The 25,874-nt window shown below is 36.4% G+C and overlaps 1 protein-coding gene and 1 pseudogene across 1 annotated transcript; both read left to right on the top strand.

The window, feature by feature from the left end:
• Positions 1-261: 261 nt before the first annotated feature.
• On the top strand, positions 262-23,063 carry LOC126018571 (mas-related G-protein coupled receptor member X2-like). Its single transcript, XM_049780687.1, has 3 exons — positions 262-272; positions 3,451-4,417; positions 22,833-23,063. The coding sequence occupies exons 1-3, from the start codon at positions 262-264 to the stop codon at positions 23,061-23,063; spliced, it is 1,209 nt and encodes a 402-aa protein (XP_049636644.1).
• Positions 23,031-24,513, top strand: LOC126018933 (casein kinase I-like; annotated as a pseudogene).
• Positions 24,514-25,874: the final 1,361 nt, after the last annotated feature.

Below are 25,874 nucleotides of genomic sequence, written 5' to 3'. Positions count from 1 at the left end.
AAATATTAAATTCCACAGTAGTTACGACTCAAAACTCAGAACATGAGTTATAATTGATAACATGACTCAAATGACTCTGCACTCTCATTTGTTATCATGTTCTTGCACAGGAAATCACAGGAGATGTCCAGAAACTTAATAGACCTCCCTCCAGCAGTAACTTCCTCTTTCTACAGTATCCTCTCTAAAGGACTCTTCTCTGAATCCATTCCAAAAGGCTCTTCTCACCAGCAGGGGTCTACTTGTCATCTTTTAGGAAGAATGGAGGAAAGGTATGCCATATAATGTTTATTTCATTTTTTATTGAGACCAATGTGAATTAAAAGTCTATAATGTTTATTTCTGATGTATTATACTGCTACGTATTATGCTTTTTGGCATATCCATATAGCTAGACTAGGTATCCACATGGGTCCAACAGGAAAAATTGCATAGGACCTTTCTTGAGGCTTGAGACTTGAGGTCCAACTCTGAGAAATGAGAGAGAGAGTAAAACAGCATGTTTTACATTTAATGTTTCCTATTCCTATTCCTTCGTTCCCTACTTAAAAATTGCTGCCATTCTAATAATAGTTTGCTTCTCTAACTTATATAGGGTAGAGGTAGACTACCCAGTCTGTTGTTCTTCCTATTTCTTAAAAGTAATTTTCTTTCTTATTACTTTAATTTACTGCCCCAAAATTAAGATTCTATAAAATTAGCTAAGAGGAAATTTATCTATATTTACAGTTCAGAAAAAATTATATGGATGGTTACCATTACACATTACTAGAAGTAATAACAAAGAATCTCTATATCACAGACTTGAAAGAAAACAGGAAAAGAGCTCTCCATAGGTGGATTGAGGAGACTGGCAGACCATTGTCAGACATTTATGGAGGGAAGTGCACACTCTGGTGGAGGATGTGGTACTTGAATGTTTTTTATTCTACCAATAAAAAATTTTAAACTATGGTATCTATAATTTTTAAATATTTATTTAATATTATTTAAAAGAAAACAGGAGATAGCAACTGAGGCAATTAGTGTCATGTGAGTGTAAAAAGGGCACCTGCCTGATATATTAAGGACACTTTAGGTAGGTTAACATAACCACAGGCAAGTCACAATCTGGGAAGAAGAAACACAGGAAATTAAAACTCAAATATCTTTCCTTCAATTCTCAATTGACTGTCTGTCTCTCCATTTCACTAAAGGTACCTGAGGCAGAGAATTAAGTGGACCTGCCACTGGAATACAGATTCATTTACTCCCTTGATACAAGGAGGATAGATAAGGAAATGGGGCCTGATGGCAAATGTAAAACATCTGTATCTTTACAGCATGCTCAGAGTAGATTTGTCTTGGGACTTTTCCCATATAATTGAATTTCCCACATAATTGATTTCTAATTTCCTTGCTTTAGTATTTTCATATCTCTATGTTTGTTACTTTAAGTAATGATTTAAGTAATAATTACTCACCGTCATCTCAAATGCATCAACAATAGAATTAGTTGCTTTTAGAGAAAAATAGTAGGTCTTGGTTGCATAACTTTTACAAGTATTTTAAGGCTACATATGTATTGTGGCAGAAAGAATTCCAATGTTATTATGACTTCAATTACTAGAATGCATGTAAAGGAATAAAACAGCATGCCCCTGGCAATATACTTCTCATTACAAACATGATTTTTTTCTCATTTTCCTACATGGCCTCAGAATTCATGGGCTTCTGTTCTAGGTAAAAAATAAAATAAAGTAAAGTAAAAGTACAGCTCATCCCCCTTTGCCACAGGGCATAGTTAGAAGGTATTATCTTGCATCTAGATAAATGAATTATTTCTCTGTCTCAAAATTCTGTGAGTAATAATTCTTGAAAAAAAGAGATGAGCCTTACAGGAACTTCCAGTTCTTATAACCCCTGGTCATCCTTATATTCTGATGCCTCTGAGATTTTTCTTGGACTCTCTCACATAATGATTGATGTGACAGAACAGTGAGAGTTTTGCAAGTAGGACTCTAGAATCAAGGGTGAATTTGTACCTGTGATTCACTGCAAAATTTAAGAAAATATTTAATTTTCCTTATAACTCATCTTATATATTTTTGAGGATAATGTAATAGATGATCTCTAGAGACACTGGTTATATAAGGCATTTAAAATATGTAATTATATAAACTAACATGAGGCAAGTTTGCCCTTAAAGAATTTTGAGTTATCAATGAGGGAAAATAGACATGTACCCAATACCACAACTGAAATTATGTTCAGCATCATGAAGAAAAACCACGGGTGCCTTGAAATACAGCATCAGAGTGTAAATTCAACCCACAAGCCATATCTCCAGCTCCAGGTCAATGAGTCTGAATCAGAGTCACGGAAGAAATAATCCAGACCAAGCTGAAGATAAAACACATATAATCTGGCCTCTTCTTCCTAGTATGAAGAGCCAGCTGCCTGTCAGAAAGGCCATTTTTATTGAATACAGAGACCACCACTGGGTGGGTCAGTAAACCTACCCAGTTGTACAAGCAAGACAATCTCTGTTTGGGGGTAAATCCAAATTGTAAACAAACATACAAAGAAACAATGGATCATCTTTGTTTTGGATAAAATAAGGTGTAACCCAACATCAGAGGTTTGGTTTTCCTCTACCTCCTTATCAAAAGGAACTAAGAAACTAAAAGAGCACAGAATAGATGGCTCAATGTTTGTTTCTTTGTCCTGACAAGATAGGTTCTCTTTACTCAAAGGTCTTCTACAGTGTAACTTGTCTGTGATATAGAATGAACATTTCACATTTTAGCAGAAGAGAATCTCATAATCTTGAAGACAGCTTTTACCACACACTTTTCTCTTCATTTGATTTAATTTAGAATAACTAAAAATTTTAAAAAATAGTTTTGTATTGTTTAAAATTGTTTGTCCATTAAATTACCATGATATACAAAGTTACAAAATTGTTCATGATTGAGTCATAGTCTACAACATTCAAACTCCTATTTCTTTACCAGTGTCCACTTCTCTCCACTAATGTCCCCAGTTTCCCTCCCACCTCTCCAGCTGCCTCTAATATTTTCCAGATATTGGCTATTGTGAACACATATGCCTTTTCTGCTTTAAAGAGCAAACCTTCGTCTCAGTAAAAACATACTAACTGACCATCATTATGCTGTCCCTCACAACCTATACTGTCTTTCCTACACCTGGAAAACATGGTTCGACCTAGCTCTTTAGAGGAGGTAATTCACAGAATATTCCAGGGGCGACAGCCAGATTTTATGATCAGAAAGAATAAGAGTGAATGCAGGTAGTCTAAAGATTATGTGTCTGTCAGTGAGTATATTAATTGCTGTGAATATCTATTCCTCCTTTGTAACTTAGAAAAGTAATTGCCGGCTTGTATGTAATGTAGCCATGAAACCAGTGATTATACAACAAATTCCTTAGCTTTGTTTTTGTCTCCAGGAACACCAGCGGAGGGCTTACGAGCACAGATTCAACTCTCTCAGCAAGGGGGACCGAACTGACAACACTGAGTGGAAGTGACGAGCCATTTTACTCAGAAGTGCACTTGCAGCTCTTGATCCGGAATATACTGATCACTATCATTGCCCTCATTGGGTTGGCAGGAAATATTACTGTGCTGTGGTTCCTGAGCTTCCAAATGGGGAAAAATGCTTTCTCTGTCTACATTCTCAACTTGGCTAGTGCTGACTTTCTCTATCTATTTTTCCAGCTTATTATTTCCCTGAATTGGTTCACTGGCTACTTCCATTTCCCTTATGAATTTGCCACCATAATGGAGAACTCTGCCTATATTGCAGGCTTGAGCATTCTTAGTATCATTAGCACCGAGCGGTGCATCTCAGTCCTCTATCCCATCTGGTACCGCTGCCACCGACCATACCACATTTCAGTTCTCATATGTACCCTGCTTTGGGCTCTGTCCTTGTTGCTGAGCATTTTGAATCATAAATACTGTAGTGTTTCTCATTTGTGTGAGAAATTTGATTTCGTCATTGCTGCATGGCTATTCCTCATAGTTGTGCTTCTTTCTGTGTCCAGCCTCACCTTGCTAGTCAAATTGGTGTGTATCTCCAAGAGGGTGCGGCTGACAAGACTGTATGTGACCATTGGACTCACAGTGCTGGTCTTCCTCTTCTGTGGCTTTCCCTGGGGAATCTATTGGTTTCTCCTATACTGGACTGAAGATAACATTAATATATTCACCACAAAATTTCGTCATTCTGCATATATACTAACCTGTGTCAACAGCTGTGCCAACCCCATCATTTACTTCTTCGTTGGCTTCTTTAGACAGCAGAAGAAGCATCAAAGGCAGAACCTCAAGTTGATTTTCAGGAGGGCTTTTCAGGATGTTCCTGAGGTGGATGGACGTGAAGTCAGTTCTCCTCAGGAAACTCTGGTGATGGTGAAAAATAGGCATTTGTCTTAATTTAGAATCAAGGATATAGACATGCTGACATGACTTTGAGAGTCAACTTTGTCTCTTCTGTTTGGGAAGTTTTTCTATGTTTCCAAGAACTGGGCACCTGACCTTAAAAAAGATAAAATAAACCTCTTCCTCCTGAGAATGATTTAAGACACCCGGAGAACAGACTCAAAGACAAATGAAATTTTATCATTTATTACCATGTAGAGTGAATTTTAGCAAACATATGTCTAGGGTGTTTGAAAACTCTACTTTGATGGTACTGGAGAGATACTACAGTGGGCTAGTGTTTGTTTTACATGCAATCTACCCAGGTTTGTTCTGGTACCCCCATTTGACCCTTTAAGCCCTACCAGGAGTGATTCTTGAGTACAGAACCATGAACAAGCCCTGAGAACTGCAAAGTGTGTCCCAAATACTATAAAAATCCACATTGAAGGGCCCGGAGAGATAGCACAGCGGCGTTTGCCTTGCAAGCAGCCGATCCAGGACCAAAGGTGGTTGGTTCAAATCCCGGTGTCCCATATGGTCCCCCGTGCCTGCCAGGAGCTATTTTTGAGCTGACAGCCAGGAGTAGCGCCTGAGCACCGCCGGGTGTGACCCAAAGAAAAAAAAAATCCACATAAAATATTCTCCCTCAGCTTCATCTTTAATATTATGTCCTGTTATTTGGAAGTATAATTAAAATGCATATTAGTTTCAGATTAAGTCTGCTTAGTTGAGTATGTTTAGGTAGTGATTATACTCAAGAAGCTCAAATTTGGGACTAAAGCAATAGTACAGCAGTAGAGTGTTTGCCTTGTATGTGGCCAACCTGGACTGGACTCAGGTTCAATCCCCAGCATCTCAAGTGGTCCATGGAGCCTGCCAGGAGCAATTTCTGAGTGAAGAGCCAGGAGTAACATCTAAGCACCACCGAGTGTGGCCCAATCACCCCCCCCAAATAAATATATATATAAAGAAGCTTAAACTTCAATCAAGACATAAAAATGTTTTATTACTTTTTAAAAGTTCCTCATTTACTATCTAGTCATAATGCCCTGGAGTTAGTATTGTTATATCTTTATCACTAATGCCCTTTTTGCTTGACCTTTGGCTTCATGTATTTGTTATTACATTATACATTCAGCTTATACTTTCTTTCATTCAATTAAATGCTTCAGTGAATTAAAGACATTGGTGCGTGTCATTTTTAGTAGTGTATACCCTTTCAAAGCTGAATTCTATCTATGAGTGAGTCACAGAAGATGAAAATTTATTTTCATGTTGATACCTATAGTAGTAAATTGTATATTTATCTATTGTAAATAATCTGTGAACATCCTTACTCAATTGCTTTTCTAGGTATATCATGGAAAAATGACTTAAAGTGAATTTAATGACTTAAAAAATGACTTAAAGTGAATTTGGTAATAGGAGGAAAGTTATAGGCTTATCTCTGTAATTTTTGTCCCTTTTATAAAGGCATTATTTTATTTTACATTTCCACTAGAAACTCAATATTTCTGGTCGCTTAACATGCATCTTCACCATGATCCAAATATCTTGTACTACTAGCTTTAAAAAATATTTTTGGAGTTAGAGCAATCATACAATGGGTAAGGTATTTTCCTTGGAATAGCTGACCTGGAATTGTTCCCTGTATTCCATATTGTTACCTGATCCCACAGAACCAGGACTATGCCCTTAGTTACCCCCAAAAGATTTTTTCACACTACTTTGTGTGGTGATACCTCATTTTAGGATTTTCTTGTATATTTTATCATATTATGTACAATTTGCACATATGTATTACTTTGAGATGAATAATAAGGAAGCATATGTGTAAAATAATCCATAGTCTAGTAAAATCATTGGTCTTTGGTCTGCATATTTAAATGACCTATAAAAGTGATTCTCTTTACCTATAAATATTGGCTCTTATTATTTTCTGGAAATATTTATTTAAGTTTGTTCATTTTTATTGACTTGCCTTCTACCATTATTTATATATAAGATTTGTATGTTTGGTAAATAAACATGGCTTCTGTTGTATACTATAAGAATGCATACATTTGATACTTATTTCTTTTGTCTTTTATAGATTTTATATTTTAATTTAGAACACTTTTAGACCAATTTTTTCTATTTACTGTTTCTATATCATCATCCTCAATATGCCTATAGAATACTATTTCTAATATTTTGCTTTTCCGTGACATAAATATTAAATATTTTACATTATTATTTGACTATTACTCTTGTGTTATATAGTTAAATGAGTTTGACGGGGCCAGAGAGATAGCACAACAGTAGGGCATTTGCCTTGCATACAGCCTATCCAGGATTATGGTGTTTCAAATTCCGGCATCCCATATGGTCCCCCGTGCCTGCTAGGAGTGATTTCTGAGTGCAGAGCCAGGAGTTTCTCCTTTGTGCAACTGGGTATAACCCAAAACAAACAAACAAAAAGAGTTTGACAAATACAAATAGTCTTTTTCTGGGGGGTTTTGGTTTTGGAGTCACACCCAGTGACACTCGGGGTTACTTCTGGCTATGTGCTCAGAAATCGCTCTTCTCTTGGGGGACCATGTGGGATGCTGGGGTTTCTGTCCTGAGTCAGCTGCATGTAAGGCAAACACCCTGTCTTATCACTGTTTATATATTCCAAACATTTCAAATAACATTTTTCCACTATATTTAAATACTTTATTTCTAAAATTTTTCAAATTTTTCTTTTCTCCTATATAATGCATTTGCTTGCAGATTTTTATCTTTTCTGTTAGAATACGAACACATTAATGATAGTTACTTGAATTTCACTGGTAAGTTCAAGTTTCCAAAATGTAATTAATTCTTTTTTATCTTAAGATATACTTGCATGTTTCTATTATATGCAATGTGTTTTCCTTTTAAAAATGTATTTGTTTTCATTGTCATTGAGGTAATATTATTAAAACAGCATTAATGTTAATGCTTTTGGCTTGTATATTTGGCTATTTATAATATTTTTAATATTTGTTATTTTGTAAATAACCCTACAATGAACATTGTACATGTTTCTTTTAGTGTGTGTGTGTGTGTGTGTGTGTGTGTGTGTTTTGTTCTTGTTATACAGATAAGTAGTGGAGTACTGGGAATTCCTGGATCAGATGGAAGTTCAATGTGGAATTTTTTTGAGCTTCACCTAAGAGTGCTCAGAGATTATTCCTAAATTTATATTCAAGATCACTTTTGGTAGGACCTGGGCTACCATATGTGCCATATGTAGTGGTAGAATTTGAATACAGGTTAGTCATTAACAGGGAAAATGCCCTATTCTCTCTAGACCTTTAATTTTTTTTGAGAAATTTAATACCATGTTCTTTTGATGCTGAATAATTTTATAGTCTCATGAAAAAGGGACTTTTTATTCTTTTCTTTACTAGGTCTTATTTCTGCTTTTGTTTGATTTTATACAGGTTATTTTCACTGGTGTGAGTTTATGTTTCATTGTTGTTTTCTTCCATTCAATAGTAAAATTTTTCTTTTAGAAGCAATTCTTTTCATCATGCAGAAAGTCTTTAGCTTTTTTTACTTTATTTAAAGAAAATGTCACATAGTTTATAGATTTGATGATAATACATTTTTCCAGATAATACAAGCAAAGTTATTTAAATAAAGTATAGAAAGCCAGATAATACAAGCAAAGTTATTTAAATAAAGTATAGAAAGAATAAAGAAAAAAGAGGAAGAGAAGAAAGTTTAAAAATAAAAAAAAAAGAGGATGGAGCAGTGATGCAAATGGTAGGTGTTTGCCTTGCTAAGCACTAAACTAGGGTGGACCACGGATCAATCCCCTGGTGTCCCATATGGTCCCCCAAGCCAGGAGCAATTTCTAAGTGCATAACCAGGAGTAACCCCTGAGCATCACTGGGCATGGCCCAAAAACAAATAAACAAAACAAAACAAAACAAAGACAAAACAGTAGTAAGCACATTTGTGAAAATTATTGTATCTCTAAGTCATTAATACAATGGCAGAAGGTTTAGTAAGCTCTTATTGTTACTGTTCATTCTGTTAAATTGGTGTTTTCCTATAGGGATGACAGCATCAAACAACTTGACAAAAATTCTAAGCACTATCACTGGTACTGTAGTTTTTAGGGGCTTGTCCTCAGCTGCCAGCTTCTTTTTTGGAGGAAGGAAGATTTGAGGGGAGGGTGCCTGTGCTTGCTTCAAAAAGCCCTAGTGATATCAGCCCCTACCAATGGTCCTCAAACTATGGCCCACGGGCCACTTATTGTATTTATTCCCATTTTGTTTCTTCACTTCTTTTTTGTTTTGTTTTGTTTTGTTTTTGGGCCACACCCAGCAGTGCTCAGGGGTGACTCCTGGCTGTCTGCTCAGAAATAGCTCCTGGCAGGCACGGGGGACCATATGGGACACCGGGATTCGAACCAACCACCTTTGGTCCTGGATCGGCTGCTTGCAAGGCAAACACCGCTGTGCTATCTCTCCGGGCCCTGTTTCTTCACTTCTAAATAAGATATATGCAGTGTGCAAAGAAATTTGTTCATAATTTTTGTTTTTACTATAATTTGGCCCTCTAACAGTCTGAAGGACAGTGGACTGGCCCCCTGTTTAAAAAGTTTGAGGACCCCTGCATCCTACCTGAAGTTTGGTCAGATTGGTGTCCCTGAAGGAAACATAGAAGGGTGATGAAGTAGGGCCATTGTGAAAATAATGATTCTGGGTGCAACAGGCATAGCTTCAGTAGACTAAGGTCTTGGCTTGACCTCTCTCCTCTACTTTGTGACTAGTGTACCCATGATCTTTCTTGGCTTGTTTTACATCCCATTACATAGACTCACATAAAGTGAGTCTATGAAGCTGGCCTGGTTTGAACATGAACTCTTAGTTTTATTTAATATCATTTGCATAGTTTTGCTTTTATTCCTTACTATGAAGTTTGAATCTTGAAGTCACATCTAAAAATACAGTGAAATGTTTTGATCATGTTTCAATTAAGCAGTTTAATGTATTTGTATCTAATGTCTAGGCCTCTAGTCCACTTTGTTTAATTTTTCGTATGTTGTGTTATAGTCATTCAAGTTTATTGTGTACATCATTTGTGGGGTTCTTGCACAGTGATGCTCAGGGATTACTCTGACTCTGCAATCAGGAATAACTCCTAGTGGGACTGGAAGGAACATATATAGGATGCTGGATATCAAGAGCCCCACCCAATGTACTATCTCTCTGCTCATTCTTTATATTAATACTAAGGCTTTCCATTTTCCTCCCAGGATAAGTTGTTTTTTTCCAGGAAACTTTCTTCAAAACTGCATTCTTGGTTCTTTTACTTTAAAATAACTGTACATATATATAGAAATATGTTTTAAGGCTTTCAATTGTATTTACTTGGTCTGAGTTTCTGATTTTATTATAATACCACGCTGATTTTATTACTGTAGCTTTATTGTACAGTTTAAAGTTGGAGAATTTATCTCATGTTCTTTTTCCTCAGAATTGTTTTTACTGTTCCAAGGATGGTGAGATTCATAAAATTGTAGTAGTGTCTGTTTTATGTAATTAATAAGTGTTTAGAACTTGTATGCACTTAATATCCATAATTCTCAGGGACCAGAGCAGTGGTGCTAGAGGTAAGGCATCTGCCTTGCAAGCATTAGCCTAGGACAGACTGAGGTTCGATCCCCAGCATCCCATATGGTCCCGCCAAGCCAGGAGAAATTTCTGAGCACATATCCAGGAGTAGCCCCTAAGCATCAATGGGTGTGGTGCCAAAAACAAAACAAACAAAATACAAAAACTAAATTGGTGTGGGTTTTTTTAAAGGAATATTGATATTGTTTTCCAAAAAGACTCGGCCAGTTGGCATTCCCAAGAGAATAAATGAAAGTCCCTTACTACCTACATTCATGCCAGCACCAGTTGTTCTCTGTGATAGGTCTTTTTTTTTTTTTTTTTTTTTTTTTTGGTTTTGGTTTTGGGTCACACCCAGTGATGCTAAGGGGTTACTCCTGGCTCTGTGCTCAAAAATTGCTCCTGCTTGGGGGACCATATGGGAGCCAGCAGATCAAACCATAGTCTGTCCTAGACTAGCATGGGCGAGGCAGACACCTTACTCCCCTGTGCCATCACTCGGTTCTGTTATGTTTTTCTAAAGTCATGATTAGAGAAGCTATATAGGTGGCTGATGTTTTGGGGTCTTCAGAACTATCATCTTCATTCACTAAGTGTGCTTTCTCATAGTGATCTTTGTAGTTGTGTTTTTTAAATTTTTATTTTATTGAAACAATTGTGATCCACAGAATCTTTCATAGTTGAATTTCAGATATACAATTAGTCAGGGCCCTTCTCACCACCAATGTCAACCTCCCTCCACCAATAGTCCTAGAATGTATCCTATATACCACCACCTTTTGCCTCCTCACCTGCCACTATAACAGACCCCTTTAAGTTTATATGGTTAAAGTTTAGGTCCCTTGCTTCTATTATCATTCTCTTTGGCTTGGATATTTAATTCTGTCCTTATTTATTTCCCACCAATGCATCCGAGACCACTTGACCCCTGACACCCAGTCTCTTTTTATTCTTTTCCTCTTAATTTTATAGAAAAATGCAGGAATGTGTGGTAAAATAAGGTAACCCATGTCCTAAGGTTCTGTAAAAAAAAAAAAAAGGCAAAAGCCCAATTTAAAATTTAAAAAAAAAAAGGTGTGCATGGCAGGTTTGTTTTTTTTTTCTCTTTGTTTATTTTTATCTTTATTTTGTTTTTGCATATATATAGCAAAATATGCTGAAAATAGAAATGAAAAACCTTTAGCCAAGAAACAGGAAGACCTTACTCATGAAGCATCCTGGCATAAGACTAACTACTGACTCTGGGCATATAAATTGTCTAGCCACAAGGTCTTTCTCGAGGGTCCCAATAAAAGCTCTTCACAATCATGGTTGTCATGGTCAGGTTTCTGTAGTTAGATATTCTGGTTTTTGTAAAGATGCTATCTCAAAGTCAGGGTGATGTAGAGCATCTTCTGGTTTTATCTCAACATTAAATGGGAATGCAGAGAACCCTGCCCTGAAAGCGGGTTGTTGCTGTTACCAAGTAAGAGCGTCATATGAAACCTCTCTGGAGCAAGTCGTTGCCAGTTCAGCCTTAGGGCCTTCTCTGGTAGAAGTCTGATTTTAGATGCTGGAGTAGAAAACCTTGCTGGCTCCATAGATGGGATCCAAGATTTAGGGATCAATGGTCAATGTCCAATCTTCTGAAGCCTAAGCCAAGTCATTATGACAAGTGTTCAGGGTGTAAGGCCCCACTGCAATATAAAATTTATGTATTCTTTTCCCTATTAGATAAGACCTTGTTTGCACACATCAGATTCCCCCCACTTTCCTTTGGTTTTGGCCCACACCCAGTGATACTCTCAGAAATTGCTCCTGGCTTGGAGGACCATACGATACACTGGGGGATCGAACAGTGGACCATCCTAGGTTAGCTGCATGCCCAACTGCTGCACCAACACTCTGGTCCCAGATTTCTCCATTTTAATGTTCCTATGTTAAAAGGAACTATGTCACATGGTACTACTGGTACATATGGGAATAAAAACTAACAAGCTAAACAATCCTTCTAACCTTGTTCTAACAAGAACTCAGAACACTATAGAAACTTATCTACTAGAATTTCCTAAAAATAGATCCAAGAAAGAATCTATCCTAGACTTTGTTCTATGACCTGTGCAAATACCAAGATCTCTAGCTACAGAAGCCTAATTTTATCATCCACAACTGAGTGGAAAGTTTGCTGGCACCATAAAAAGGCCTTGGGGTGTGATAATGAGCATTTACAGAGCCAGTTGTGGTTCCCATGGCAGTATGCTTCAAGGGTGGAGAAACCCTGAATCTCTTAGGCCAAGGGAATTCCCTTTCTTATTTACCCAATACTTACTGTGCCTATGATAAAAAAAAAAAAAGGAAGCACAAAACCTTGCCACACGTGCATTCCTTCCTTTGTTTTTTTTCTTTTTCTTTCTTTTTCTTTTTCTTTTTTATTCTCTTTTTTCTTTTTATCTCTTGCACTTTTATGATTATTATTTGGTAATTTTTGTTTCGTTGCTGGGTACTTTATTTTTGGTAGTTACTATTTTAAATTTTTGTTGTTGTTTGTTGGTTTTTGTTATGTTTTTCTTCTTTTTTCTTTCCTTTTTTGTCTTCTTCCAACAGAACCACACAAATTGACTCATCTTGTTCTGCCTCATGAACTAAGGGCAAAAATAAAATGAATGGTACAAGGACCAAACAGTTTTATGAACATTGAGTGGAAATAAAAAAATGATCAGACTTAAAAACCAAATCCAAAGTCAATGACAACAGAATAGATATCCTATCTACAAGATATACACAGAGGGGAACAGTTACACAAGCACTCTTAGGGTCAAAGGAGAGAGATATGGGACACATGGTAGGTACAGGGGTGGAGGGAGGACAACCCTGGAGTTGGGAATGGTCCTGATTCATTGTCACTATGTACCTTAAATATTACTGTGAAAGATTTGTTATTCACTTTTGTCACCATGAAAACTATTAAAGAAAAGTAATGGACTTTTTATGTGTTGTGATGAGGATGCTTGACTAGACTTGTCTGGGCACTCTTTCCTTATTGAAAATGGTGCTTTTTCCCCCCCTTTGGTCAAAAAGCCACCTACAGTCTACAGCTGCTGTTGACTATCAGTCTTCTGATTTTTTAATCACCTGTCATACTCTTCATTTCTACTTATTTTCTAAAAACACATCTATTTCTTTTCTAATTTCAGCTTTCATACTTTGTTGTGCTTTACTGACTACCTGTGTAATAGTTTTTTTGAACTCATTCAACATTTTCCCCATGTGAGTAAAGTCATTGCCTGATTAGTTACTAAACTTGTTAGTGCCAGTTGGGCCTAACCTGTTAATATTTTAACTTATTGAAATTGTTGGGCTTATATTTTTCTTCTCATTGAATTTTCTGTGCTTCTTCTGTGCTGAGGGTGAATCTTTGTAGTTAATCCCCCTGGAACTCTGAGAAGTTAGGCTGAGAATAGCTCTTTTTCTTTTCTATCTATCTTCATCTAGTGATAGGAAGTTTAACTGTGGGCAATATAAAATCTGAGGAAGAGCAGTCATGCAATCACATGTGGGGCGGTGCTTTAGAATCTGTGGATGGAGGCCCATTAAAATGGCAGAGGCCAGCTCTGGAAGCAGGGGAATAATTTTATTTGATATAGTGTGATAGTGAGTAGCAGTTTTACTTTACTTATATTTGAAAATTGTTTCTTTCCTGTAGTTCTTGGTTTACCACAAAAAATTCTCAGATGAGGTAGGAAAAAATTCTCAGATGATCTAAAATAGAAGAGCAAATTAGAAATTGAGAGGCAATTTAAAATATGGGCAATTTAGGGAAAATACATGAATAGCTACCACTACTCACTAATGGAAGTAATTACAAAAAGCCATGACAAAATAGACCTGAAAAAAAAAGAGGAAGTTGTACCATAAGGAGGATACAGGAAGAAAATGTATGGGATTAATTGGGTTGTGGGATTAATCTAATCCCATACCATTCAGTATAAGTCTTATTACTCAATGGTTGGAAACATCTTTGAATGCTGCACTTTGGATTGGTGTTTAGACAACCTAATCACACCTCTGGGTGTGGTCTCTTCCTTCCTAATAAATAATTGGATTTTCAGGAAAACACTCTCTTCTGTTTCTGGACTTCCATGGAGCTTGTTGCTTATTAGGGGCTGAAGGTTTATATATTGAAATTCTTGAATCTGTTTCTCCCTCCGTGTGTGTGTGTGTGTGTTTGTGTGTGTGATTGTGTGTGTGTGTGTGTGTTATTTCCTAGATCAACTCTTGCTTCCAGACCCATGCCTCCCCAGTGTTTTGGCTTTAGAACCTGGTGTTAATTCTATAGAAATGGACCCTTGAATGGTGACAGAGAAAGTGAAAACTCTGGTGGAGGGTATGGCACTGGTAAATTTATGTATGAATTCCTACCAATAACCATTTTTTAAACACATGCCTAAAATAAAATAAAAAATAAATAAAGATGTGAGGAAAAATTGAAACTTAAGCTATTAGGTAGCTATAGTTGTAGGAAGGGAACCAGGTGGGTAGATTATGGCACTTTACATTAATCAATATAACAATGTTCAAGTCTTAACCTGACAAGGAGAAGTCTAAAAAGTTAAAACCCAAATATCTCTCCTCCTGTCCTCAACATTCAGTTTCTGTCTGCATTTCACTGAAGGCAGGAGAGGCAAAGAAAAAAGAGGGCTTACCTATGGGACACAGAAAATGTACTACCATCTGTTTTCACTGAGGGAAATAAAAGACCTGCAATCAATATCATAACCACACTTAAACTCAGCATTATGGATAAAAATTATAGGTTCATGGGTGGAGAATATTAGTGTTGGAATATTGTATGTCTGAAACAAATATCTTTGTAACATTTTTTTTAATTGTTTGAAATGGGGCATTAGAGATTTTGGGTTTACTCCACCTCATTAGCCTACCAGGATTGCAGGAACAAAGTAAGCACATGAAAGATGACTTAATATTTATCTCTCTGCCTTGTCAAGAGAAATCTCTTTACTTAGAGGTCATCCACAGAGTCCTCTGCTGTAATAATCATTTTCTTTTATTTATCAGGAAAAAAAATCTCATCTTGATATTTGTTCTCAGATGGCATCTAGTCATATCTGCTTTGCTCCTTATTTGATGAGCTACTTTTCCTCAATCTCTAAAGTTTTCTTAATTTAATCTAACCCTTTCCCCAATTAAGATACTCCAGCTGGTTTTATATGACTGTTCTCTCTCTCTCTCTCTCTCTCTCTCTCTCTCTCTCTCTCTCTCTCTCTCTCTCTCTCTCTCTCTCTCTCCTAAATAGATGGCACAATCCCAGGCAATGGAATTGCAGAGATAATTAAAAAAAAAAAAGGACTATGACACAGACCATAAACTCAATGCTGGATTCTACCAATTATTTGTGTGAGACCTGGAACATATCACTCAAGCCCATAATGCTTCTGGTTATATTTTAATAAACGGAAATGAGTGAATGTAAAAAATTAATTCCAATAGTATTTTAAAATAATTGTAAGAGAAATTATATTTGTGACTGGAGCAATAGAGCAGTGGTAGGGCGTTTGCCTTGCAGATGATTGACTCAGGGCGGACCACGGTTTGATCCCAGCATCCCATATGGTCCCCCAAGCCAGAAGTGATTTCTGAGAGCAGAGCCAGGAGTAACTACTGAGCATCACCAAGTGTGGCCCAAATAACAAAAAAAAATTATATTTACTTTTAGTTTGATAAGTAATATTGACATAAGTTAGGCTCACTGATTATTACAATTCACCTATATATATTCTAAACATCCCCAAATAGCATTTTTCAATATGTCTAAATTTAAATTTATTATTTAAATATAAATATAAATTTAATTTAAATATAATACTTTAAAAATTTAGCCTTCAGTTCATTATTTTTGGCCAAAACTTTTCAATTCTGTATTTAAATTTTTATTTCTATATTTATTTCAGATTTTTCTTTCCATCTATAGAATAACCTGCTTGCATATTTTGTACTTTTCTATTAAAATACTAACACATCAAGTGTGGTTATTTAAACTTCACTCTCTGGTAAGTTTAAATTTTTAAAATTTGTTACCTATTTTAATTCCAGATATGCTTATGTACCTTTATTAGATATAACACGTTTGCCTTTTTAAAATTAATTAAATTGTATTGTAGTTGAAGTATTATGGTTATAACAGCATTAATATTTGTGATTTTAGTGTATCAAGTTAATGCACCTCCACCACTACCACTTTATGAACTACCACCACCAGACTTATGTTATTTTTCTTCTCCCTCGCCACTGCTTGGTTACCTCCATTTTTCCCCTTTATTAAAAATGTAAACACTGATTTACAAAGTTGTATATAATGTTGTTTCAGGAATTTAAGCATTCAATACTCCAAAACTATTTCTACCCTCCACCAATGTCCCAGTTTTCCGCCCAGCCCCAAACCTGCTTCTTTAACATGCATAAATTTACTCCATATTGTTTTTTGAAACTAAACAGCAAATGGAATTACCAGAAAACAGATCAATAAAAGCCAATTTGTGATCATTGTATATTTCACATAACTTACTAGTTACCTACTGTCTTTGGATTTGCTGAATTGGTTGGTGTTGGTTCTGGTGCTATTGTTTTCAATCATTGAGTTTGTCTCTTTCACAGTATTATTTAATTTGTATATGTTCATTTCCTTTATCAGTTTAATTGTATTTCTTTCATTTATATTTTTGTTTAACATGGTTTCTCTTCTTATTTTTGATAATCCTGTGAGGAATTTTCAATATTATAAGTACTCTTGTTTGCACTTATATTAGAATCTCCACTCAGTGTACTATTTCATTTTTACTGTATTTTTATTCTTTGCTTTATTCAGCAGATTTTAATCTATTTCTTTCTATTTTATTAGTCTGTTCAAGTTTTAGATCAGATTTTTTGATATTATCCTTATTATGTACTTCTATATAGTTGATAAGCTTAGGAATGGTCTGCATATTCATGTTTGAGATGAATCTTTTGTGTTTTCCATTCTAGAAACACCTATATTTTCTCTTGAGTATCTCTTTATCTCTCCCTCTTTTACTTTATTTCCCAAATCAACTTGTTTAACTTCAAAAGAAATCCAGTGTATTCCCCAGAAAGAAAAAAAAAAGAGAAACTGGTTTACAATCTCTATATATGATATTAAAAAATAATAGGCACTAGCATGTAAAAGCATTGTTTTAACAGCAACAGTGGCTTGTTGTTTTGCTTTGTTTTTGGCATGGGCTCAGGCTCTCCATTATGATTATTTAGGTTAGAAAAGCCTGTGTGTGGCCAATTTTATCAATCTTCTCTTCCATCCATTCCAACCATTCCAATATATAAGAATTTTATGTAAAATGCCATCCATCACTACATTTTTTAAAGTGATGGTTATTTTTTATGATTAATAAAATTTTAAATCTGATCAATTTATTTGAATATATCAGATTAATATCTTTATATCTCACCATTTCACATAAGTCATTCTTAAGTGAACCACCACTCTGATGGTTCTCTGTAGGTGTGATGAGGGCCAAGGATTAATTGAACCCTGAGTTGACCACATGCCAGGCAAGCACCTTACATGCTGTACTCTCTCCATCCTAAGTAGTATTTTTTAATTAATTTTAAGGTCTTAGTAATTAAATTTATTTTTATAGTTGTAGAAGCTTTTCAAATTTATTTTATTTTTAATGGCCAATATGTGTCCTAATTCATACATTAATTTACCTGTCTGTCCATATATTGTTTGCTTTTTTTCCTTTTTCTTGCCATTGAATCAGTTTAATTTTCTCTCTATTTTCTATTTCTATTTAACAAATTTTCTCTTGTCAATTCATGGAGCAATCACATAAATTAATCCAAAATAGCTGACACATGGAATTTTAAACAATTTGAGAAAAGTCAAAAATAGTTGAGCTAATTTTGATACTTTCACACAAAAGACCTCTTGTATTTACAAGATTTACAAGAAAGAAATTGTATTAAACTCTATTAGAGCTACCATTTATTTTAAACACAAATTGTTCTTACAACTTGTTACTTCCTTTTCTGTGAGTAGAACATAACTGTATGATGCTATACAACCAATACATCAGCACCCACCTGAGGGGACAGAAACAAATGAAAGCAAGCTAGATGCACCTTCCATTAAAGATCTGACCCATGAATTGGTTTCATTTTTTCTATCACCTCCTTTTACCCAGTTTCTAGTCACATAACACCATCAACAACAAAGAAATTGGATAGTGATTTCAACACATCTAGACTTATTGGAATTATTGTGTGGCAGATGATGCATATGAAATCAGAAGGACCTTATATCCCATAATTGTCTATCAATTTTTAGATTTACATCATTTAAAAAATAAAGAGTGGGGCCGGAGCAGTAGTGCAAGTGATAGGACGTTTGTCTTGAATGTGGCTGACCTAGGATGGACTGCTGTTCGATCCCCCTGTGTCCCATATGGTCCCCCAAGCCAGGATTGATTTCTGAGTGCATAGCCAGGAGTAACTCCTGAGAATCACTGAATGTGACCCAAAAACCAAAATAATAATAAAAATAATAATAATAATAATAATAATAATAATAATGATTTTCAGAAGCAGATGGATAGACATATACAGGGTACCAGGAGATCAAGGTGATAGAACTACCTTCACAATAATGTATCAAAAAATTTCTCCTGAATCTTAGCCCCATTTTCACTGTTAAATGAGTTTACTTTAGTTGGTCACAGAGGAACACAATATTAATGTTCTCCCCAGCATAGGGGATAATGGTGTTCACAATAGTGAGCAAGAAGTATAAATATTATAAATATTCATGTTAATGATAAAAAATAAAATTGATATATAAGAAGATGAATTTTCTAAGTCGAAAATAAAGAATCTCATTGTCCTCCAGCATTGTTTTCTAGCCAGTAATGACTGTGACATTCTGCTTCTCTAAGGGAACATTAATTTTTTGATTGGGAGGAATATATAATTCTGATAGAGGTTTATGTTTTTCATAGTGGTTACAGCTCTTTGATTTTCCCAAATCACATAAATACATTGGAATAAATCTATTCATTTTTAGTGGTGACAAATTGGAGATCAGGTCAAAAGTATAGATCCTGAAGAAACTCTGCATATTTATGTTCACATTATGTCAAAACTGGAGGTAAGAACCACTGCTTTTTCAGTGCCAATTCCATCCTCAGCAACATGGAAATGATAATATTTCTACTATTGTAATATACTTGAAAGGAGGAAGCCATATGATACTTTACAACATCTCCACTTCCAATTCCTGAATTTCCTTTGTTTTGAAGAGGCTTACACTATAAAATTGGTCAAACCACTCTGTCTCACAGAGGGAAAGAATGAAATGGCTTATCTAGGTTGCAAGCAAACCTGGACAGCTTCCAACAATAGAAAGTTTTGGCTTTTATATTAGTTGGACATCACCATTTTTATGAGCACCCACTTTTATGAGTTGCACACGTGTTAAGAACAAATAAAGTTATATTTATATAGTTGTGGCCACATGGTTATAAGCAATCAGTAAGTACCTTCAGTATAGCATTGAGGTCATGGTAATCACCTTTTCTATTCTAGCAGAACATTTACTGGTTGGCCACATTTTGGCAGTTTCCATTGCCTAAATTAAATTCAACTTGTTTTAGCCAGGGAACTGTTTGGATTTCTTGGATTTTACTATGGCAAGGATTTCCCACATTGTTTCCATTCAGAGATTCTCATGCAGAAAACCTTAATAACCAATACATCAAACTCTGCTGAAAAAGTTAGGACAGAGAATATAATTAGGAGTATGTTGCCCACATTATAATTAACTACTATTCTTTTACCCTGCATACTGATCAGGACTAATTTTATTCCCAAAGAATGAACCAAATTATTCTGAGTGCTCACTGAAATCTTTATATTTTCACCTCACATGTACATCAGGTAATTCTCCAGAGTTCTTTGAAGGAGAATCCTGGGGTAGATAAATCTGAAGTTAGCACCACTTCTGCCATTTCTGAGATGTATGAGCATCAAATGTCTTCATTTAAGAACTTCTGTTGTGTTGATGTGGGACTGAGTGTCAATCATAGTCCTATGAATTTGAAGTGCTGTTTTAATTTTACTGCTAGTGATTGACTTTGAAATCAACATGGTGAATATAACCTTTCCTTACACTTAAACACTATGGCATAGAAAAGATACTAATATTTAGCAACTAATTTTACTGTGTAACATGTCCACCACCATAGTACAAGTATCTAAATGACTTAGTGCAACTACCTCTCCCAAACTGCTACAATTCCAAAATCCTCAGAATTATCACAAATAATGTTAATGTATTTAGGAACATCTATCTTGTTCTAATATTGTGATTCCCACTAGTAGCCTAATCTCATATGGAGATTTAAGGGACCTCTGAGCAGCAAATATGTGATGTAAAACAGTGAGAAAGACTTTGTCATGCCTCTAGGATATGGCTGGTATTTGGCTATGTTCATTGCAATATCTTAGGAGAATATTTTGCAACATTTTGGGAAATAATATATTCCAATGTTTTAGGATTATAATATTTTAAAAAAGAAGAATTCCCTGCTAGAGTTACAATACTTAGGAAAGAATTCTCTGCAGTAATGCTAGTCTTCTAAAGCAAAATATACTTATGTTTTCATATTTTCTAGCTTTCCTTTATTCATTTTTATCTGATAGCTTTCTCTTTCCATTTAAAATTTTCTTAAACGAGATTAACTTCCATGAATGTTGCACTTTTTCCACACCTACCATGGTAGAAAGATTATAAGTAGAAGTGATGCTGGTGGAGGTGGAGTATTCTAGGGTGACTATGTGAAGGGGAGGAGAGGTAGCTGTCTAGAGGTGTGGGTTAATCTAGGGCAGGGGTCTCAAGCTCAATTTACCTGGGTGCTGCAGAAGGCAAAATTGGGGTGAGGCAGGGCTGCATAAGGGATTTCACAAAAAAAAGTCCTCAAACGTCATTATAAACAGTTTTAATTATTTCTTCTGAACATGAATAGAACATTGAGTGAAGATCATGAACAGTTCTTCTGAACATGGCATCTGAACATGGCCTATTCCTTGCTTCCAGGGACTTGACAGTGCTTCTCACAAATCTAAACCACTTTTGGCTTTAGAGAGGAAGCAGTTGAGACCCTCAGTATGGTTTGAAGATGATCATCATTAAATCTAGACCTGTACTTTGACTTATTGAAGTTCAATGTGGAGAATAACTTTTCACACAAATATGTGCTCCCAAAAAGGCACATGGTGTGCTTGAACATTCAGGAAAGCTAGGGAAGCTGGGGGGCAATTCTCTCAAAAATTGCCCATGCATGTCTGCTTTTCCACTAATCTCGCTGAACTTGGCTTTGAGACAGAGTTGCATTGCAGGTAAAAGAGCTCCATTTGAAGCACAGGAGGGGCATCTTGCACATCAAAGAAAAGGGGTCCACAAAAATTTGGAAAGTGGCTCTATGCTTTTTGAAGTCTGCAAATCTGTGATCAAATTCCTTCTCTAGCTTAAAAATAGCATCAACATATTTCTCAACACTGAATGGTATGCCTGCATCCACAAGTTCCTTGCATGCTGGGAAATGGCAAAGGTTTGTCTGAGAGAGCTGGGATTTCCATAGCACAAGTTTTGTGGAGAATGCTCTCACGTTGTCATAAGCAGCACTGATAAGCTGCCCTAGGCCTTGTAACATCTTGTTTAGTACATTCAGCTTATGTGTGATGTCAACAAGAAAAGCTAAGTCCATGAGCCATTTGTGATCACTCAACTCAGAAACAGCATTCCCATCCTTCTCCATGAAGGCTTTCACTTCTTCTCTCAACTCAAAAAATCTTTTCAGGACATTTCCCCTGCTGAGCCAATGTACCTCGGTGAAATAGAGCACATCTCCATATTCTGACTCCATTTCCTCTAAAAAAGCACAGAACCTCCTGTGCTTTAAGCCCCTGGATTTGATTTGGTTGATGCATTTCACAAAAACAGACATCACATTGTCACACAGCAGGCATTTACTGCAAAGGGCCTGCTGATGGATAATGCAGTGAAGAGCAATGACCTTCTCTACACCCTCCTCCTCAAGTTTTTTTTGAACAAGTGCCACCAGTCCATTTTTCCTCCCTGTCATCCATGGTGCTCCATTGGTTATTATTCCAACAAACCTCTTCCATGGCAAACCTGCATTCTCAATGGCATCACACAGGTGCCGAAATATCTCATTAGCGGTAGTCTGGCCATGCATTGGAATTATTGTGAGCAGCTCCTCTGTCGATTCAAAATTGCAATCAACATCCGGACATAAATTGTGAGATGCACAGTGTTTGTTATATCTGTGCCCTCGTCAAGAGCAACTGAGTATGCATCAAAACATTTGGCTTTCTCACACAGTTGATGATAAATGTCACTTGACATGTCAGAAATGTGCTCTGCCACGGTGTTGGCAGAAAGACTGATTTTGCTAAACTGACCTTTCTTTTCTGGACAGATAATACTTGCAGCCTGTAACATGCATTTTTTTTTAACAAACTCTCCTTCTGTGAATGGTTTCCCTGCCTTAGCAATCATCTCACTAACCATGTAACTAGCTTCAACTGATGCAACATTCTCTTTGGTTGCTTTCTTGAAGAAATCTTGTTGCCTCATTGGACATGCTTTAAGACTGGCAACCTGGCCCGCTGCTCCGCAGCTCTGGATGCACAAGGCTGCAGGATGCTTAACCTCCAGCTAGGCGAGGCAGCACAGCGCATTCATTCGTGGCTGCTGCAGCCGCCCCCCCTTGGTTCGGCGCCTGGCGGGCCTGGGGCTGCGGTATGGGCGCCGGCCTCTCCAGCTCCTGCACCTGCGGCTCTTCTGGCCTCCTGCTCGTGGCTCGCTCGCTTGCTCACTCGCTTTCCTGGCGGACGAGGCTGAGGCTCAGTGTGCTCGGAGCACTCTGTCAACATCAGCATACACCATTTGAAAGGATATATATTGAAGATATGTTCTGCTGAAAAGACAACTGAGAAAAACTTTATGAATGGGATGAACAAGTGCCAGTTAATTGACTACCTTCTGCAGCTTGAATGTTAATATTACCCACCTGATAGTTACCTAGTGATGTACCTATTCTTACAGTACCCTATTTCATTGTGCTTGTCTTGATTAAAGAATTCAAAGTGGAGTACCGCAAACTTGATATGAATAATAAAAAAAAAAAAAGACAAGGACAAATCAGATGATAGAATGGCACAGCCAAGTGGTTGGTCTGGACATAGTACTCATGGAACTGGGTCTTCATCTTCTGGAGTTTTAATGGTTGGACCTAACTTCAGAGTTGGAAAAAAAATTGGATGTGGCAATTTTGGAGAATTACAATTAGGGAAAAATTTATACACCAATGAATATGTGGCAATTAAACTGGAGCCCATGAAATACAGAGCACCACAACTGCATTTGCAATACAGATTCTACAAACAGGATCTGGAGATGGTATACCTCAAGTTTACTACTTTGGCCCTTGTGGTAAATACAATGCTATGGTGCTGGAACTGCTGGGACCTAGTTTGGAAGACTTATTTGACTTATGTGACAGAACATTTTCTCTTAAAACTGTTCTCATGATAGCTATACAATTGATTTCTCGCATGAAATATGTCCATTCAAAGAATTTGATATACAGAGATGTAAAACCTGAGAACTTTTTAATAGGATGACCAGAAAATAAAACCCAGCAAGTTATTCATATTATAGATTTTGGTTTGGCAAAGGAGTATATTGATCCAGAGACAAAGAAACACATACCATATAGAGAACATAAGAACCTTACAGGAACAGCAAGATACATGAGCATAAACACACATTTAGGAAAAGAACAAAGTAGAAGAGATGACTTAGAAGCTTTAGGTCATATGTTCATGTATTTTCTGAGAGGCAGTCTTCCTTGGCAAGGTTTAAAGGCTGGCACATTAAAAGAGAGGTATCAGAAGATTGGAGATACTAAACGAGCCACACCAATAGAAGTGTTATGTGAAAATTTTCCAGAAGAAATGGCAACATATCTTCGTTATGTAAGAAGACTAGATTTTTTTGAGAAACCAGATTATGACTACTTATGAAAGCTTTTTACTGATTTATTTGATCGAAAAGGATATATGTTTGATTATGAGTATGACTGGATTGGTAAACAGTTGCCTACTCCAGTGGGTTCAGTTCAGCAAGATCCTGCTCTATCATCAAACAGAGAAGCACACCAACACAGAGATAAGATGCAGCAATCCAAAAACCAGGTTGTAAGTTCTACGAATGGAGAATTAAACACAGATGACCCTACTGCAGGATGTTCAAATGCAACCATCACAGCCCCTACTGAAGTAGAAGTGATGGATGAAAAAAAGTGCTGCTGTTTTTTCAAATGAAGGAAAAGAAAAACCACACAGCGCCACAAATGACTCTGGACACAGACAAATCATGGGGAGTTTCTTACGTGTTCATCTGCTGTCTTGTGACTAAAATCATCTCTGTAATGACCACATATATTTTCAAGGACTCATTCAGAAACAAAAATATCATACTTTCATGTTTCAAAAAAAAAAAAAAAAAAGACCGGCAACCCGCTTGGCTCTCTCATTTCCTTGATATTTTGCACATTCCTCAGCATGTTTAGTTGACTAATGGCGTTTCAAGTTGTATTCCTTGAGCACTGCAACTTTCTCTGAGCAAATAAGATATGTGGGTATGCCCCTGTGCTCAACAAAGAAATACTGCATCTCCCACTTTTCCTGAAATTGTCTGTGCTCGTCATCAATCTTTCTCTTCACTGCAGGCTTTGATGAAGTCATGATGAAGGTATGACAAAATCTAATTCTGTAATAAACTTCTCTACCTTCTCTCCCTTAGGCCTCCGATAATGCAAGGGACAGTGGCAGGAGCAATGGAAATGATGTCTGCGCTAGGTGCAAAGTATTTGCGGTTATTCGCTTACTGAATATTCACAATAAAAACCGCATAAGTAAGAAAAAAATCGCAAAATATCGCACTAAACATTTCCATACCCCGAATGAAACTGCACAGGGTATAAGAATGTTTAATGCAATTTTTTTCTTACTAATGCGATTTTTATTGCAATTAAATTAAATTAGATTCGCTTAGCAGCCACACACTCCACCTAGCCAATGAATACCACCACAACACGTAGAAAAACTAACAGCATAAGCGTGACAATGGGAAACTACGCAGACCAACTTCAGCCATAGAGAATGAAGATGGAAACTCTGATGACCCAGCAATGGCCAACCACCTAAGCAGTCTTTCAGAAATGGATTTTAGAGAAGAAATGTGGAGGTTGCTCACAGAACTCAAAGAAAGTATAAATCAGAACACTAATAAAAATCAAGAGAATATGAAGATAGAAATCAGAAAACTCCAAACTGAAATATCAGATAAAATAACAGGTCTGAAAAACTCAGTAGACGAATTGAAGAATATAATGGATGAGCTTTCCAACAGGTTAAAAGCAGCTGAGGATAGAATTAGTGCGCTGGAAGATGAGATGCACAACAACTTTACACAGCAGAAGAGATTTAAAAAAAATCAAAGGATCAGACAATGGAAAAGTTACTCAAAGAATATGAGCAAATGAAAGTAGAAGACTTTGATAAGCTCAACAGAGACAACTTTAGAATCATTGGAGTCCCAGAGACCCAAGAAGAAAATCTCCAGGAAAAATCAATAGTCGAGAAAATCATCACAGAGAAACTACCAGAGCTAAAGAAAGCATGTGATCAAATCCTGC

Source organism: Suncus etruscus, chromosome 9 (assembly GCF_024139225.1).
Source record: "Suncus etruscus isolate mSunEtr1 chromosome 9, mSunEtr1.pri.cur, whole genome shotgun sequence".
NCBI classification, from domain to species: Eukaryota; Metazoa; Chordata; class Mammalia; order Eulipotyphla; family Soricidae; genus Suncus; species Suncus etruscus.
This window is presented reverse-complemented; position numbering and strand designations above follow the sequence as displayed.

Bases quoted from the DNA above. Each gene is read 5' to 3' on its own strand.
- LOC126018571 (XM_049780687.1), top strand. The intron at 4,418-22,832 runs GTGAAAAATAGG...ACCTCCAGCTAG, and splicing joins CTCAGGAAACTCTGGTGATG to GCGAGGCAGCACAGCGCATT.